This window comes from Pinus tabuliformis, chromosome Q, assembly GCF_031772625.1.
Source record: "Pinus tabuliformis cultivar Carrire ecotype Pingquan chromosome Q, CPIR1, whole genome shotgun sequence".
Lineage (NCBI taxonomy): Eukaryota > Viridiplantae > Streptophyta > Pinopsida > Pinales > Pinaceae > Pinus > Pinus tabuliformis.
The window spans coordinates 570,767,922-570,786,937 of record NC_142296.1 but is presented as its reverse complement, the minus strand read 5'-3'; the positions used below and the strand labels follow the sequence as shown (position 1 = coordinate 570,786,937).

At 40.8% G+C, this 19,016-nt stretch overlaps 1 protein-coding gene across 2 annotated transcripts in view; it reads left to right on the top strand.

Moving 5' to 3' along the window:
- LOC149220735 (uncharacterized) overlaps positions 1–17,199 on the top strand; it is a 135,060-nt gene extending 117,861 nt beyond the window's left edge. Inside the window, exons 4-7 of one of the 2 annotated variants that reach the window (XM_089384902.1) lie at positions 15,619–15,697; positions 16,013–16,132; positions 16,248–16,318; positions 16,531–17,199. In XM_089384902.1, coding sequence (XP_089241028.1) covers positions 15,619–15,697; positions 16,013–16,132; positions 16,248–16,318; positions 16,531–16,783 — 523 coding nt within the window. In that variant the 3' untranslated portion in view covers positions 16,784–17,199. Of the gene's footprint in view, positions 1–15,576; positions 15,698–16,012; positions 16,133–16,247; positions 16,319–16,530 lie in introns of both variants that reach the window. The other variant, XM_089384901.1, reaches the window with a different exon arrangement.
- Positions 17,200–19,016: the final 1,817 nt, after the last annotated feature.

Here is a 19,016-nt window from a genome sequence, read left to right as displayed (position 1 = left end):
AGAAATTCACTAAAGGGTCTTCCTCTCAAAAGAAGAGAGGTTTTGGCCCTGGCAGATAGCCAACATCTTGTGTTCTTGTTCTTATGTTTTGGTAGCAGTTTGATGAAGTACACACACATGCATTAATAATAAGAAGAAGATTAAGCTAATAAGAAAAGTAAAAAGTCTCCACAAATTGTTATCAATTAACGAAGAATCACACTACACTACTTTGCCCTAGATTCTTCAACATGGTATTAGAGGTAAGGTGACACATCGAAGAAAGGGCAACTCAAGAACACTCATCAAGGAAAAGCATCTACAAATTTGAAGCATCAAAGCTAGGAAGTTTCAATCACTTCAAGGACAAGAAGGATATACAATCCATCAATCATCAAGGAGGTCTACAAAGCTAGAAGAAGAGCCTTACATAAAGGCACCTACAAAGAAGAGCAAATTGATGCAGGACCTACATCAAGCTACAAGTCTTCAAGCAAACATCATCACCAAGTAAGTCCACTTGGAGAAGGCAACTTGAATAACATCAAGATCTAGGGAAGACAAGCCATCAAGCCTTCATGGAGGAAGCAAATCCATTACATCTCAAAATCTATCAAGTAAGTACATGTCCCCTTCTGAATATACATCAATGTCTTTTTGCATGGAAAGCAATAAATTGGTAGGTACCAATAACTTTCTTGCATGGAAGGAGAGGATTGATCTACTACTCAAGGAAATTGAACTCCTAGAGCATGTCAAAGGGAATATCACTATCCATGCTAAGGAACAGACTCAAGCCTTAGCCAAGTACAATAAGAATGAGACAAGAGCTCAAAGAATTCTGATAAGATTAATCAAAGACTCTCTCATTCCTTGTGTCTCCAAGTTTGAGACTTCAAAATAAATTTATGATAAGCTAGTAGAGCTATTCTCGGTATCCACAACAGAGAAGTAATATATCTGAGGAATGAATTATACAAGGTGAAGATAACAAAGGAAGGAATAGCTCCCTACTTCATGAAAATCTCTGAAATGAGATATCAACTTCAAGAGCTTGGGGAAGTCATGTCTGACAGAGAGATGACAATTGTAGTACTCAATGCTCTACTTGAGGAGTGGGGAAACTTCACATCTAGCATATATGCCAAGAAGGAAGCAACCACTCGGTGAAATGTGGTCTCTATGCATAACAAAGGAAACCAGACTTAAGGCAAAAGAAGATGTGGGATCAAAGGAGCAAGCATTTGCTACCATGGTCAAAAGAAAGGGTAAATTTGGCATGTTTGGTCCACGAAGAACAAACAAACAAAGACATGTCCAAAATCCAATGTTTTGGATGCCAAGAATATGGACACTACAAAAGGAATTGTCCTAAGCTTAAAAAGGACAACAACAAAAGGAAGAGGGAAGAAGCTCACATAACTCAAGAGATGAAAGAAGGAAAGAAGCAAAAGAAGGAAGATCCTCCGGATCTCTACTATGACTAGGTCAAACTCTTTACTTCTAGACTTCTTTCAAAGTTTTGAGTAGGATAGGAGCATGTAGGAATAAATTAAAATTGCATGGCTAGAAGCATTCTCTAGAATCTAGCAACATGATGTACATAGAGTTCTAGATACTCATGTAGATGTAGCATTTATGATAAGAACAAAAATGCATAAGTAGAAATATCTTCTAGAATATAGGAGCATGGCAGATATAGCTCAAGATATTCATGTAGAAGAAGCATACCTAGTATAGACCTCATACATGATGAAAGAAAATTGATCATGATAAGAATCTTAGAAGACCTACATCATCAAAAGAAAGGAAACGTTTGCAAGGCAAGGATCTTTAAGATCCTATGATGGAATCTTCAAAAGAAGGTTCATGAACCAAAGCAGATGTCTCATTGGGAATCCCATTCATGGGTTTCAAGAAAAGAATGATATGCAGGCAAGCTAAGATGAAGCAAGAAGGGCCACACCAAAGGATGATCAAAGGAGAATCAAGATGAGGTATGCATGCATCAAAGTTTAAGTCATGTTTTCATTTGTATATTATGGAGTCATGGGTACAGTTTTATAACATGATCAGGCATGAAAGAATCTCTTTCACCAAGAATATGCTCACATAAGGAGCATAAGATTGCTGACTAAGAAGCAAGAAGAAATGTGGACAAGTCCAGAAAGCAAGCAATGAAGGAATGCTCTCACAAAGAAGCATTAGATGGTTGACCTATCTATCTGAGAAGAAGCTAATGAAGAAAGAGATCAAGCATGTGAAGGACACCATGATCACCAAGACTCACTATCTGACAAAATGCCTTAAAAGAGTTCTCCCGAAAGAAGGCAGGACAACTCTGATAGAGGAAGAAAGGACCCTTGACATCTATGAAGGCCTTGGAGATGTAAAAAGTGCAGATAACTGATTCTACTCCACAAAGATGTTGTGACGAAGAAGCCATCCAACAAAAGAAAAGGCAATGTTGAAGCAATATCAGGGTGAAGCCATGATGGGCTACTAGGTCAAAACATGTAATCAAGCAAGTATAATGAAGCATCCATGAGAAGAGTATTCCGAAGCATGGACAAGATGACAAAGGAGTAGCCAAGATGACAAGAAAAACCTGATAGTCACTTTCCACAAAGCAATGACATGACAAACCAAGAAGGAAAGTGATTGATGGATGGTGCCCTACATATAAGAAGTTCGAAGAAAGTCTTCATAACATCAAGAAAGGAAGGAGATCAAGCATCTAAAGGACCCACGAAGAAGAAGCTGCTGATTAAGAAAAGAGTCCCCAGTTAAGAGGGAGCTTTGACAAGTCCCTGATCAAGAGGGAGTTTTGAATCACCCTTGATTACAAATGAGTGACAATTGTGTTTTCCATTTCATGGGTCATGCACTAGACCAAGACTAACAACCGTAAGTCTAGATGAAGGCCATGAATGGAAATGTAGACACAAGATAGACACAACATTCTTGTCTTCACTTGGGAAGAAAGAATGGGAGGATTAGGTAATCATCTGGCATCCGATACTCTTTGAGGATGTGTAGGGCATCTAAGACAAGAGTAGGCAAGAGGATTGATATTCTTTTGAGTGCTGGGAACCCAAGATAAGAATAGTCCTAGAAGTTCATACTCGGAGAACACCTGGGTGGGGATGTACCTTGGGAGACAATGATGAAGCTATCTATAAATTATTGGTCTCACCAGCATTGTAGCTCATGGTCTCGTCAAGAGATGGAGTTGTTAGTCAAGGCTATGGACTATGACAATGTTGATGGATATGATGCTATAACAGATGGATTGCAAATCCGATTTTTCTTATGTGAATTCTTCAAGATTGATAATAGCCAAACACCTTGTAATGTTGTATGAATACCTCCCTAGTTAAGAGGGAGTGTTGAAGGAAGTGTAACTAGGTTCAGTGTTCATAGATGTACTTTTGATATTTGTACTTTTTCAAGAAAAAGAAATATTATTTTTATAATATATGTCAATGAGTTTCTTGCTCATTGAATTAGGTCTAGCACACATCAAAGTGCTATAGGTGAGTCAAATAGTCAAGAGAAAATATTGAAGGCTTTAAGGGATGTTACACTATGTATAAATATATATTAAAGTCAAGGGGAAATTCCAAGCAAAGTCAAGTCTGATCCTATGTAATGACACCTTCAAGAAGCTCCTTCAAGCATGCTACACCACCATAGAAAATGTGTGAAGTCTGCTCAGCAAATTAGCCACGAAACTGCCCTCCAAGTCAGCCTACAAACAACCCTCCAATTCGACCTGCTAACAGTCAATGAAGTTGGCCTATAAGTCGGCTTAAATGGAGGGACAATCCTCTATTTAAGGAGGCTGTCCACTCCAAATGAAAAACATCAATTATGCTTTGAAATCCGCAAGGAAAAGAAGACTAGAGAACGAAGAAAGACAAGAAGAAAGGTTCTACAAGGTGCAATGAAGAAAGGATAAAGGGCAACGAAGATAAAGGACTGTTTCTAGGGCTAGAAATAGTCACACGTGCGAGGAAGAGGAGGAGAAATCTGCAGATGCTACAACAGGGACAAACATGCCATAATTTTGTGTTGTTTGGGTTTGATACTATACTCACAAGGTCTCTCAAGACAAGCGAAGGAGCCCCTCTCTCTAACGAAGGAAGAAAGACCTAATACACTAAGGATACTCTCCACACGTGCGAGAAACTAGGGCAGCAAAACAACAGAACAATCATGCACTCAAGAAGGATCTTGGTTGGTCAAAGTTAAAGTATACTTGAGCAAGGGATCAAAGAAGAACATCTCATCTAGAAGACTCAAAGAAGAGGAACAAGATTCATAGTAACAAAGTGTCGGAAGGAGGAGGACGAAGTGCCAGAGAACAAAGTGCCGGAAGAAGTGCCGGGTTATATGGTTCAAGGAGTAAAGACTTGACCTGTGCTTGGAGGATCTCTTAGTCAGGGGTCTAGGGTTTGGCATTGATCAATAGAAGCTTCAATAAGAGAAATTCACTAAAGGGTTTTCCGCTGAAGAGAAGAGAGGTTTTGGCCCTAGCAAAGGACCAACATCTTGTGTTCTTGTTCTTATGTTTTGGTAGCAGTTTGATCAAGTACACACATGCATTAATAATAATAAGAAGAAGATTAAGCTAATAAGAAAAGTAAAAAAACTCCACAAATTGTTATCAAGTAACGAAGAATCAAACTACACTACTTTGCCCTAGATTCTTCAGCATCCGGTACATCCACCACGAAGAAATTATCTGTGATAGAGTAGTTCCCCATGGTCACTATCAGAGCGGGAACATAACATGTACATTGCATGGTCCTGTCCTCTGGCACAAGGACTGAGAACCCCTCAAACTCCTTGTTCGTGATTTGTTGATTTGGGGTAACATCGGATGTGCTCTAGCCATGAAAATTGGTGCAGAGGCTAGAGCACATGAGATCTCCAAGACCCAGAAATGGTTTGGACAGATTGTACCTGGGTTGGGAGATATTAAAATAATTAATATTTTTAATGGAGTTCCCAAGTCTAAACTTAGGAAAAATAAAATATTAATGGGTATTAATATAAAACTGGGTTAGAAGGTTCCAAAAGACATGGATCAAGCCAAATCTAATCTTAGTCGTTGATTAAAGATGTAATTGCAGCCGTTGAAGGACCAACAAGAAAAGTATAAGAGGAGGCTTGAGGGTCAGTTGGAGAACACACCAGAGTGATCAGTCATTTGATTTGCTAGAGCGGGGTTGCTAAGCAAAGTTGAATTAGTGATCAACAACGAGGGGCAGTGAGTACTGGACAGAGAGACAAAGACAGTGCCAAGAGACCAGCTCAAAATCAGAGGGCGAGAGCAGCAACTAGTACAGGCCACACAAAGCCCAACAGAGACAGCGTAAAGGCCAGAGGGACTGCGTCATCCATGCAGAGAGCAACTGGAGTGATGCAGAGGGTCCCAGAGGCTGCGTAGTGCCTCAGAGGGCTGATGCAGAGGGGTTTGGGGCTGATGCAGAGGCCAGAAGGGCTAGCGCAGAGCTTCAAAGTCGCTGGAGAGGGTTTCGTGGGACAGGTTTTCTGAATACCTGTTTCCGAATAGAGAGGTATTGCTGCCAGTTATTTTTCTCTGTTGGGTGAGCCAATTTGGCACCTAGTTGTACTCAAAGAAATACTGCATAATAATAAACCCTCAAAATCGCTGCACCATTTTTCCGCATTGGGTTTTTCCGAGGACATTTGTCCAAAAATAACGGTGTCACTTGTGTGTTTGTTTTCTTTCAGCTGATGATTTGTAGATGTTGCGACTGTATTGTGTTTTTTTCGTTATTTATATGTTTTAAATAACTTGTTCGAATTTAACAAGTAGAAGAAATAAACCAGGAGAATACAGATTAAATTTCTAACAGATAGACTTAGAAATTTCAACATGGTATCAAATCCAGGTTCCAGATCACAGGAAAGCTGAAGGCATCAGCTAAGCAGAGCATTTGCAGTAGAATCAGCTGTTCCTAGTGACATAAGTTGATCCTTGCAAAAGCGACAGAGGATGGGTTAACGCTGAGGGACTGCATCATCATTACGGGCCAGAGAGGCCAGCGCAGAGGCTGAGGAGGGCAGAGAGAGGCTCACGCAGAGACCAGGAGGGTTGACGCAGTGGCTGAGGGAGTTGTTTTTGCTAGTGCTGGGATTGCGCAAAGCCTAGAGGTTTGGTCCTTCAGTTGTTGGGGCATAGGAAGCTGTGGGCAGTTTGCGGGAGCAAAGCTGGTGGGGTACTATGGTCAGAACAGTACCTAACAGGGCAAAGCGAAGGTAGAGGGAGTTGCTACCGAGGCGGATTTCTAGCCAAGGAATCCGGATCAGTGTTGCCGGTGCACAAACGATTGGAGAGGGGCGACTTGACGATTGGTAGAAGGATTTCTAGGAGGGAAATCGAGACTCAAAGGGAGTCCAACAGAGAACTTCTAGGTGAGAAGTAGAGAGACTCAGCAGGAGTCGAAAGGAGAACTTCCAGAGGGAAGTAGAGAGACTCAGAGGAGTCGACAGAAGAGCAGCGAGATGGCCGTGAATGGGCTGAGGGATCAGGACAGGCTAGATGGGGCATCCAACTTTGTGGTCTGGAAGGCCAGGATCCTGTCCATTCTAGATAGACATCGCATCAAGGGCTTCGCCTTGAGAATAATGGCTATCCCAGATGACCCGGTAGCAAATGAGAAGTATGAGGAGGCAATGGCTAAGGCAAAATGTATCATCCTTGATGGGGTCAAGGATCATGTGGTCCAACATATTGTCGAGAAGGAGACGACAAAGGAAATGTGGGACACCTTGAAGACGTTGTCCCAACATACTTCTGTGCAGAGGAAGATGTTACTTGAGAATCAACTACGATCATACTAGATGCAGAAGGGGGAGCAGATAAATCTCTTCCTTGGTTGGTTGAAGGAGATCTGGGACCAAATTGACTTCCAGAGGGGCCATGTCGGATGAAGGGATGATGGTAAGGACCGCACTTAACGCAGTCTCTGAGGAGTGGGAGACATTTGTCCAGAGCATACTGGGCAGGGCAGATCTTCTAGATTGGGAAGAATTGTGGGCGACTCTTCGTCAAGAGGAGATCAAGCGGTTGAGCAAGGCGGGAAGTAGCAACGAAAGAGTTCGGATCAAGAAGAAAGAGGAAGAGGATGCAGCTCTGGCATCTGTGGGAAAGCAGGAGAAGAGGAAGAGGAAGGACCTCTCCAAGGTCAAGTGCTTCCACTATGGGGAACTGGGTCATTATGCGAACCAGTGTCCGAGGAAGAAGAACAAGGGAGAGGCGTCTGACTCTAAGGCAGCGCCAGCAAAGGTGTAGAAGGAAGTCGAGGAGGATGACGATTGTGCCATGAGTGCTCACGTACCCCTGGAGAAGAGGTGGGGAGACATCGAGCTGTAGGCAGGAGGACTACAGGCGATGAGGGGCAGGATCCTTGAGGTACCGAACCTCTTGGATTAAACCTTGCTACGGGAGCCCCGAAGAGGAGTAGCAGGACTGGCGGATGTCGTTAGAGACAGATGCGGATGAAGTGGCAGAGAGTGCTACAGTGCAGTAGTCCACGGGCAACGTGAGGCTAGCAGGTTGCAACAGTGCGAGAGGCACGAAGAGTGTTGCACCAGTGCAGGATGGCACAAAGAGGTGTGCAACGGTGCGAGATGCAGGGAGTTGTTGCAGCAACACAGAGATCAGTAGAGGGAGAACTTGTTAGCGACAGAGGGAGCTTCAACATCGGGAGTTTTTCTAGCTTGACAGGGATGTCAGAAGTTGGGTGGATTAGTCACTTACTTCTCAGTAACTGAGTTGTAGTGCAGTAGCACGATACAACATGATGAAAGGGGGATGCAGTGCAGATGTAGTGTTGGGAGGATGGACCAGTAGCAGCACAGATGCAGAGGGAGCTGCTGTATGGATGCAGCAGTGGCAGAGCCATGGGCAACAATACAGGATGCAATAGTGCAGAGGATGTTGGGCTGGGAGGCCTAGCATCAGCACAGGTACCGGTGCCGTATATCAGAGTGATGATCAGTGTGGAGTATTACTAGAGCACAATCCTCGCTAAGAGGGAGTGTTGATTGGAGGTAGCATCAGATGTGCTCTAGCCATGAAAATTGGTGGAGAGGCTAAAGCACATGAGATCCCCAAGACCCATAAATGGTTTGGACAGATTGTACCCGGTTTGGGAGATATTAAAATAATTAATATTTTTAATGGAGTTCCTAAGTCTAAACTTAGGAAAAATAAAATATTAATGGGTATTAATATAAAACTGGGTTAGAAGGTTCCAAAAGACATGGATCAAACCAAATCTAATCGTAGCCGTTGATTAGAGATGTAATCTCGGCCGTTGAAGGACCAATAGGGAAAGTATAAGAGGAGGCTTGAGGATTAGTTGGAGAACACACTAGAGTGATCAGTGATTCGATTTGCTAGAGTAGGGTTGCTAAGCAAAGTCGAATCAGTGATCAATAGCAAGGGGTAGTGAGTATTGGACAGAGAGGAAAAGACAGTGCCAAGAGACTAGTGCAGAAGTAGAGAGCGAGAGCAGCAACCAGAGCAGGCCACGCAAAGCCTAGCAGAGATAACACATAGGCTAGAAGGACTGCGTCATCCATGCAAAGAGCAGTTGGAGTGATGTAGGGGGTCCTAGAGGCTGTGTAGTCCCTCAGAGGGCTGACGTAGAGGGGTTTGGGGTTGATGCAGAGGCCAGAAGGGTCAGCGTAGAGCTTCAGAGTCGCTGGAGAGGGTTTCGTGGGACAGGTTTTCTGAATACCCGTTTTCGAATGTAGAGGTATTGTTGCCAGTTATTTTTCTCTGTCGGGTGAGCCAGTTTGGCACCCAGTTGTACTAAAGGAAATATTGCATAATAATAAAACCTCAGAATAGCTGTATCGGTTTTCCTGCATTGAGTTTTTCCAGGGACATTTGTCCAAAAATATCGGTGTCACTTGTGTGTTTGTTTTCTTTCAGTTGATGATCTTTAGATGTTGAGACTGTATTGTGTTTATTTTGTTATTTATATGTTTTAAATAACTTGTTTGAATTTAACAAGAGAAGAGAGGTTTTGGCCCTAGCAGAGAACCAACATCTTGTGTTCTTGTTCTTATGTTTTGGTAGCAGTTTGATGAAGTACACACGCATGCATTAATAATAATAATAAGAAGATTAAGCTAACAAGAAAAGTAAAAAGACTCCACAAATTGTTATCAAGTAACGAAGAATCACACTACACTACTTTGCCCTAGATTTTTCAGCATCCAGTACATCCACCACGAAGAGATTATCTGTGACAGAGTAGTTCCCCATGGTCACTGTCAGAGCGGGAACATAACATGTACATTGCATGGTCCTGTCCCTTGGCACAAGGACTGAGAACCCCTCAAACTCCTCGGTCGTGATCCCTCTCCTTTGCACCATCTGTGCATCGATGAAGTTGTGGGTGGCCCCACTATCCACCAAACTGAGACACGCTGCCCCTACACTGTGCCTCTGATCCTCAATGTAAAAAACTTAGGTACCCCACATAAGGACGCAAGGACCCCTCCTGCTGGTGCGAAAGGGGCTCCCTCTGGTGGTGGTGGTCCCCTCTCCACGTGTGCCATGCTGTCATCTCCACCTGCCTCCAACTCTACATCGTCCTCCTAGTCACTGTCAGAGTAGACCTCAATGTAGTGGGCCTTTCCTGCTGTGCATCTATGGCCTGGTGCCCATGGTTCCTGACAAGTGAAGCATAACTTCTTCTTCCGTAGGTTTCTCTAGCTCTCCTCATCCAACTGTCCACACCCATGGTTGGGTCTCGGTGGTGGAGCCCTAGTGTCTCTCCCCCTTTGTTGGAACCCCTGTTTGGGTGGTACCGACGCTCTAGCCCTAGGTAGAGCATCATGCACTTCTCGCGCTCACCCAATTACGTCCTGCAAGGTGGTGGGCCTGTTGGACTTCACCAATCCCCTCAGTGGCTCTGCTAGCCCCTCTACGAACATGAAAACCCTCTTGGCCTCTGATAGATCAGGCACCATCACTGACAATCTCAGAAACTCAGAGATGTACGCCTCAACACTCTTCATCTACTTGAGCCTTTTCAACTCCCCAAAGTGCTTCTTCGGGTCTCTCCTCCCAAAACGCTCCAACACCCTCCTAGTGAAATCCTCATAGGCTCTAACTCCTGCATGCCCCATCGTGGTTAGCCCATGGAACCACCAGTCGTGGGCTTCTTCGTCTAAATGCAATGTGGCAATTTTAATTTCCTCCCCCTTTGTCATCTGATTGAGTTGGAAGTAGACATCTAACTTCTCAACCCATGCTTTCGCTGAGCTCTTGGATGAACCATCAAAATTCAAGAGGAACAATCTCTCCATGGTGCACTGCAAATTGATACCATGTGCGTAGCTTCATCTGCCTTGCCCCTTTCTCTTATTTTTACCCTTCAACTGGAAAAAGTCCCTGAAGGTAATAACCTCTCTAAAGTTGGGCCCATAGGACTGATACTCCACAAAATAGTTCCCCATGGGCATCTCCTCTTGCCCTTGCGACCCTCCAACATCGGATGCTAAAAATGTGGGGATAGTGGACCTGGGTGGTGTATTGGGAACGAGAGGTGCGTTAGGGCCATTAGCCTTGTGGTGTTGCGAAGTGTCGGAGCCTTCACCAAATTGGAATTCCCCTTGAATCCCTTTTCCCTTGTTGTTGTTGCAAGTTTGCTGCCTCTATTCCTCAATACCCTTAGACAAATCCCGAATGACCTTTAGAAGGTGTTGGGAAAACTCCTCCTCTTTACCCCTTTTGTCTCCTTCATTATCTCCCATGTTTGGCCTTTCAACCTCTGGTTCAACTATCACTGGACCTGGGGTAATTTGCAATTGCCTTTCCCTGCTCCTGTACCTTTGCCTCCAGTAAGTCATGTTCTGTTGTCTTCTGGTGTCATAGACAGATACTGCTCCCATAGCCTGAGCCAAGACTATGAGCTTTGGTACCACTGTAATATTCCTAAAGGAAGTTTACAATGATAAACAAAGCAAACACATCAAAAACACACACACAAATTTACACCACATTAAACACCCAAAAAATGTCATAAACTGTGCTGAGCTGAGTCATTTTATTAATGTAAATGCTGGGTACAAGATAAGATCGGAATGCATGCACCTGGGCTTGCCCAAGGCAAGCTAACAATGCCCAGGTGATGAAATCAGCTGCTCGGACACAAGGGTAGCTGTCTGCAACAAATCTCTACGCTGCCCCTTGGGAAGCTGCATTGCTGGCTGCAAACAATGGCTGCTAGGACCTCCTCCAGTGCGTAGAAAATTTCGAGAAATTAATCCCAGGCTCTCCTCCAATAACCCACAAAAACCCACAAAGGAATTGGCCAAATGTTGACCTGGGAGTTTTTGCCCAATTTTCCCTACCTCCTCCTCTAGCTGCTGGGTATTTCGACCCACCTGTAAATGTTGCTGCTAAATGCCCCCAAAATGGCTGAGATATTCAACAAATCTCCTCCCGGAACCCCTCCTAAATCTCAGCCCAATCCAATGTTATGAACATCTCAATAACAACCCGATTTTATCTTGAAATCACGATTTTTTGGCCTAGCCGATGTTTGCTGATTTTTAAAGAGATTTTTATTGTATCTTTATTTTGCTGATGTTTGCCGATTTTCACTGCCATTTTCCCGATTTTTATGATTTTTTGGTTTTTTAGACCCTTGCTGATTTTATCTCGATGCTAATGTTCGCAACAATTGGCCGCAACTTCCTCTTCTTCCTTGTGTCCCACGTGTGGCACGAAATAGCGTTGCGGAGGCCCTATGCAGTCTTTGCTGAATCCACTCCACAACCATGCTGCAATGCTCCCGAATTGATCTGAAAATGATGGAAACTCCTTCCTAGGGCTGGCACTCGAGGTTCACCGAAGAAAGGGTGAGATTCTCCCTTGAAAATATTTTTTGCTCAACAGCGCATGCAGACTTGACTTCCAATTCAAGCGTGCTAGTCAAGGTGAATGCTCAAATGATCAAAGATGCCCAAAATGAGTGCCTCCTAGTTTGTCATTGTGCCTCCTAATTGCCCATGTGGGGCCCAGCCATCGAACTTCTCATCTTTCCCTTCAAGGAATGCGTATTTCATAGAGGGGGCCGTATTTCCTCCTTGGAGTGGTCGCCACCATCCACTAACCATTGGATTTTCCCTTTTCTCCTAAGTTGCCCCTTGCCTTAGCTCCAAAAACTCAAGTGGGGTTCCACAACCCACTTTTCCTAAGTGTAAGTGCAAAATATGACAAAATTGGCAAAATTGATATTTCCCCTTAGCAATATTGCTAAGTGGGAATATCACAGAGAGTGGGATGACTAATACGGGAATTACTAATTGTTAAGTTATGGTATGTTCTATGCTTAGTGCAATTTACTTCAATTTCTTCTTATTAGCCCAATGTCAATTTCACTGTTTAGCAATCACATTAACATAAAGTAAAATGCTGATAGAACATAAATAAATCAACAAAAGACAAGCCAAGACAAGAGACACCAGATGTGGCGGCTAGCCAGGGACAAACCCCAATGTGGGGAAACCCTTTGATCAATTCTTCTATAATCTTCAATAATTCAGCAGAGAGAGAGAGATAGTACAATATCACAAGTCTGATATTTTATATCAGCAATAATAAATCAGCAACCAGCAAAGTCAAAGCTAGTCAAACAGCCCCGGATTGACCTCTAGTCAACCTTGAAGAACTCGGTCTTCAACAGCAAACTTCAGCAGCCCAAAACAGCCCTCAGTCAACAGTCAAAACAGCAGTCAATAATCAGTAGCCTGCGGTCAGCCCTAACCAGTCAATGCTAGTCAACAATTCGGTCAATGCAGCACCCAAACAGCATGCATAGGTCAACGCTTGGTCAACGCAGCCCAGAAAGTCAACGCTGCCCTAGAAACAGTCAACGCTGCCCTAAAACAGAAAATTCGTCCTTCCTCTTGCACGTGTGAGAGAAACTGCTCCTACGCTGGCCCAATGAGATGAAGAGAGAGAAGATGAGTGTTGAGATGATGTGAAATAATGCCACAAGGTATCTTCCTTTTATATGAATCGTTGAGGTTAAGCTGGGGGTGTGCCACACACTTTATCTTGCTGGCCGACCTTGACAAATTGTCAAGTATATACAAATAAATTCATATCTCCATAAATACATGTCGGAATTGGATGATTGTTAGATCAATCCTACACCTCTTGATGAGAGGAATCCAAGAAAAATATCAGCTGCCATAAATAAGATGACCCACATGGAGTTTGGCCCTAGTTGCCAATTTTAACACTAATTATGGTAACGTTGCTTTATGTTCAACGATCGTAAAAATTAAAACCGCTACAAATCATGAGCATTGAAAGAGGGTATGGATGTGCATACAAATATTCAATCTTTGAAGCACTCGATGAGCCCAACTTCTCTGTTCATCACCTCACTTGCCATTGTTCCAGCCACTAATCAGAATGGTACCATTAACACCTTTTTGCTTGATAGCAAGAAGCATCTATCCCAGAGAAACTAACTACTTCAGAGCTTGCTATAAGAAAATCCATTGACACATTTGGACAGTGGACTTACATATATTGTGAAGTAGCCAGGTGTAGGTGGACAGGACATTATGAAGCTCATTTATGGTTAAACAGTTCCAGAAGAGAAGGGAAGACATGCAAGGGCAGCAAGTGTATCTAGTTGATATTTAAAAGAGGAGAAAGCAATAGATGGCCCCCAAAATGACATTACAAAGTGCAAAGAGGACAAATACATAAAACTTAAAAGCTTAACACGTGAATCTCATGAAGAGATATCAAAGTGAATATTCAAAAGTGGTGGCGGAGGATGCTCCCACTGAGTGTCATGTTGGGAAGAATGCAAAATGATCAGAATCACTTGAAGTTGAAGCCTTGGTCTGTGTAAAAGACGGCACTCTTGGATGTTCTTCCTTTTGATGATGACGTCATTTTTATTAATGCACACCAGCTTGCATTTCCAGAAGAACCCTTATTGTGTAAATAGTCTCTGGCAATGATATTATAAATCTAATTTTCACATCATCTAATTTCCTTCTTAAACCGGGCAGAAAACAGGGATGCTTTCGATCTAAACCAGGAGGAAATGGTATGGGAGCCTGGAGGATAGTAAAGAGTAAATATATATGTTCAAATCAAAAGGGAGAGACATGGTCAAATATGACGTCTGTGTATGCCTATTCAAAGAAGGTCATGCTCTGTAAAAGAGATCATATTTTTGAAGAACAGAATAACATATCATATTTGGACAAGCTGGAATGATAACCTTTATTGTTCGGCTATCATACTGCTCCATTCCATATCAAGAATTTAGTTCGTTACAGAAGCCCATGATAGGATTCTGGAATACATCTGCTTCAAAGTTGCAAAATGGTTACATATAAGATCTTATTTGGCTATAAAGAAGATGATTATTGCAGTGAATTTTGAAAGTGCTGAATCATACAACAAATTCATAAATTTGGGGAAACAAAAATGAGTGGTTCTACTGATGGATGATCTTTGTCTAGATCTGTCCATAAATTATTATATATATAAAGATGAGATTGAGAAGAAAATTCTTCACAAAAATGCACGAAACTTCCCTTTCTATTGCACATATTTATTACATATCCAGCCAGTCCATCATGGTTTTGATCACGTTGTTTGACTAGTGTAAACATAGAAGTCGGCATTTGGGAGGTAGACTGACAAGGTCAGCATGATTGAAGTTTTCAAGTCTGTTGCATTTATCATATAAACTCTGTATATTCTAAAAACCATGAATTCTCAAATATATCCGTTTTTCACTTCCACTAAGAGTTATTTGTCATATTTCATATGTTTCAGATGTGTGAAGTAATTTATTATTTTGCTATGATAAGCCTGACATGCTGAATTCCCAATTCACTTCTCCTAGATTTAAGTTCTGGATGTGGATGAATGGAATACGTTTAAGGTTGTCATCTCAATGCATATAGTGACTTGGCACCTCTTTTCAGCTGAAGAGGTCCACAGCTTCTGCATAAATGCCTTACATTCTACATTCACATAGCAGCACTGCTTTTAGTGCACTATTTGATTTAAGACTCAAATGTTCCTTTGATAGGCTTGACTTTAAAGACGTTTGGTAGAGTTCTTGTTATTCTGAGAGATTAGTTTAATGCAGGGACTAAGCTTTCTTAGGTTAGGATTGAATTTACGAATGCTTGGTGATGATCATAACATGCTCAAGCAAATACCAATGGGCTACCTAATATCCAAGATTTTGTAGTATTAAGACTTATAGACAGTATAATAGTACTGACGTCTATGTTGGCCCCATACTTTCTTGTTCTCAATCTTACATGCAAAATGAACACCTTAAATGAATCTTTTCTGTCTGAGAGATGCAGATTCCTTATTGTTTGATTCCAAGATTTCATCGTTCTTATAGAAACTAAGGACTTCCTTGACATGTCTTTAACAATTTTCTTTATTTCAATTGATCATCACAGAAACCGTGAATTGATCTCATTATTTGAAAGATTTAAATTAAATTAAAAAGTGATCTTACAGTCATGTCTTTCCAGGTTAATTGATTCGTACAATGCTTCTATATATGCTGAAATCAGGACCAGGATTCCAGAAACAATTCCTTGGGATTTCAATGTTGAGAATACTGGTAGGATGCCAGTAAGTTTTGCAGTTAAGGTAAAGTATTTTTCAGGATTCCATTGAGCCAGATTAGACTATAAGCCTTGGAAATACTAAACTTATAGGTGTAGGCAACTTATGCAATTGATTAAAGAAATCCACCATCCGAGTCTTTCAAAAATTATATGAGAAGATATATAGGGATCTACGTCAACATAGGGTAGTTCATTTGAATTAGATTGGCTATATGGCGTTGGTTTAGAAAAGACTCAATATAAAAAAATATGAGATTTGATATCTCATTTAAGAGAAGAAAGAACATATGCTGTTTCAGTTTTTAATTATTTCTGATCAGTTGTTGTGTTGTTCCAGTCTACTGCGTTGAAAGAAGCAATAGAGGACCTTGAATGGCCAGGTTCCAGCATCCAGTTATCTTTAAATCCAGATCCTCCTGTTGTTACTTTTAGGGGTGAGGGTCATGGTGATTTGCAGGTATCTCATATGTTGTTTGAATTATTAGCATTACGAGCAATGCTTAAATTCATAATTTCATTATTGTTTCCAAATTCTTGTGCTAAGCATATTTGGTTGGATTTCTGTTTTACAGATTGACTTCTTTTATAATGCTGAATCTGATCTCTTCATTGCATTCCAGTGTGATCACTATGTTTCTTACAGGTAACTGCTTAATTTGATGAGATATTCCCCTAAACAGAATATTCTCAGTGACTTGAATCCTTGCTTTTTGATGCTATGACACCATTAGTGTTCATTCCTTTCAGCATCATTGTCAAGACTCAATATGCTTTCTTCATTGACAAGTTTCAACTCAGGAAACTAAGAACAGTTCTCGAGTTCCTATGTTTTCTTCAACAATTTTACATTTGCAGGTATAAATATAAGTTTCTCCATGCAACTACTGCAAATATTCCAAGTGGTGTTTTAAAAGATAGCAGAGGGAGCAAGTTAACAATTGGGACAGGTGGGCTGTTGAAGATTCAACATTTGGTTTCTGTGCGACCTGCACCTGGTCAGCAGCAGCCTGTAGATCCTAGTGGCAATAAGCAACCGCAGAATCGTATTTCTTACATTGAATTTTTTGTGAAACCAGAAGAAGACGATGAAGAAACAAATGATTCCTAGACTTCTATAAACAGGATCACCATGAATCAGAAACACTTCTAGCAGGCTGCAGAAGAAATTTCCTGTTTGGCTAAACAAATAGGTGTGTGCTTCCTTGCGAGCTACAAATTGGTTAGTATGTAAGCCTCAATGGAGATAATGTAGAGTCTAACAATGCAAAATACTTTTCTATGAAGAAAAGAGGTAGGTATGTGATCAGGAATTGTTTGCAAAAATACCATAGAGAGCGGATATGACATCAAATGAAGTAATTCAGCAACGCTAGAAGGATCGTGGGACATTTTAAATTTAAATTATGTCAGCTTCAGTGAACTATTGTAAGTATGAATAAAGCTGAGAAGAAGAAATGTTTGGTTTAGGGATATTTGTTCTATAATCAAAGGCAACGGAGGCATCGGTGCTGCATATGAACCAAATACCTGAGTGTGATTGTATGAGTTGGGACTTGATGTCTTTGAATGCTACTCATCTCACAATTAAAATTAAAACAACCCCCACCTCCCCCCTCTTGTGTGTCCTTAGTGCCAATCTTTCTCTTAGAAGCGGTTGGTGAGAACTGTGACATGAAATTTTACTTATTGCAAGTTTTTGATATATAGTGATTCTCAAAAAGTGATATGTGATTTAGTTTTTAGAATTTTAGTTTTTAATTTTTTTTAATAAATTCAATTTTTTTGTTTAAAAAATATATATATATTTTGTGCCCTCGTTTGTTTGTCATCAACAAATTTAGGGTAACTTACAATGGTCCCTCAAACCCATCATCTCCCCACCTCCGCTGCAGCTCAAAAACTTCATGCAACAGTAGACATGACCTTTAATCAAATTCAAGCTTTTTTTGCTATGGACAATTACTTATAAAACTTTTTGAACATGATTCAATCATAAAATATTTCAAGAAAACAAGACAACTCTCAATTTTTTTTGCTATGGACAATTACTCATAGAATGTTTGAACATGATTCAATCATAAAATATTTCAAGAAAACAAGACAACTCTCAAATGTGAAAAGATCAATAATAAATAATATGTAACCATCTAGTTAAATAGTTTGCAAACATTGTATGGTACATTTGCATTCTTGTTGTGAATAGGATCACTATTGTGTTAGTTGATGTAGTTGTTATACATTTATAAGCATATAAGACTTTGAGTGAAAAGAAGACAAGGAACTTTATACAAAGTCAATGGTAAATAAAGAGGTTTTGGTAGATAAAGAAAAAGGTTGGATCAAATTCTAGTAGTGGTAGAGATAGCAATAAAGATAGAGATGATCATGGTGATAGAAACAACGATAGAAGCAGCTCTTTTGAAAGTAACGTGGTTAACTCTAATTGTTTTCTCATGGGCATACACTAGGAAGCCTCGTAATGTTTGCTACCTTGAGTTTGTTGGGACAACCAAATACACCAATGGGAGAAAAACATTATAATTGCAAAAGTGAAGCCATTATAAAACATGAAGATGTAGCCTAAGTCAAAGTGCGAATGACATTGTTAGATAGCAATGCAAAGGCATGAAAAGTGGTCCGTATATCTTGATTTGAAATAAAATTTTCAATCCAAAAGAAAAATTGGATATGGAAACTTTGTTGTTGTTTTCAATTTAAAAAAATGCTTGTTTGACTAACGAAACAACAAACAATGTTATGGGAAAACAAGTACATAGAAATGATCATTATAGATTTGAAGGAATCACAGGAAGGCATTAATAATTTTGGTGAATGCCATTTCAATGAATTGATTGTAGGATGGGCACATGAATTAACTTTACCTTGGATTGTTAAACAAAGATAACATGGTGAGTGGTTTATCAAAGATAAAAAAAAAAAAGGAGTCCGTGGGGCATGCATAGCATATGAACAATGCCAAACTAAGTTTGAGCATGATAAGGCAAGGGTATTGCATGTATTCAAGGTAATCCATATTGATGTTTGTGGTATAGTGACAACACACTTTTAAGTAGGTGTAAAGTATTTTTGATATTTATCGATTATTTTTCAAGGAAAACAAGGGCACACTTCATGGAATTGAAATCATTCAGTGTTTGGAACTTTCAAAAATTTCAAAGCTTTAGTTGAAAAAGAGAATGGTAGGAAAATCAATGATCTTAGGATAAACACAATTACCTAAACATAGTAGGAGGTATTGTTTTGAATGAATTTCTTGATTTTTACAATATACATGGAATCATAAGACATGGCATTCCATATATTAGAGCTTGGATCTAATA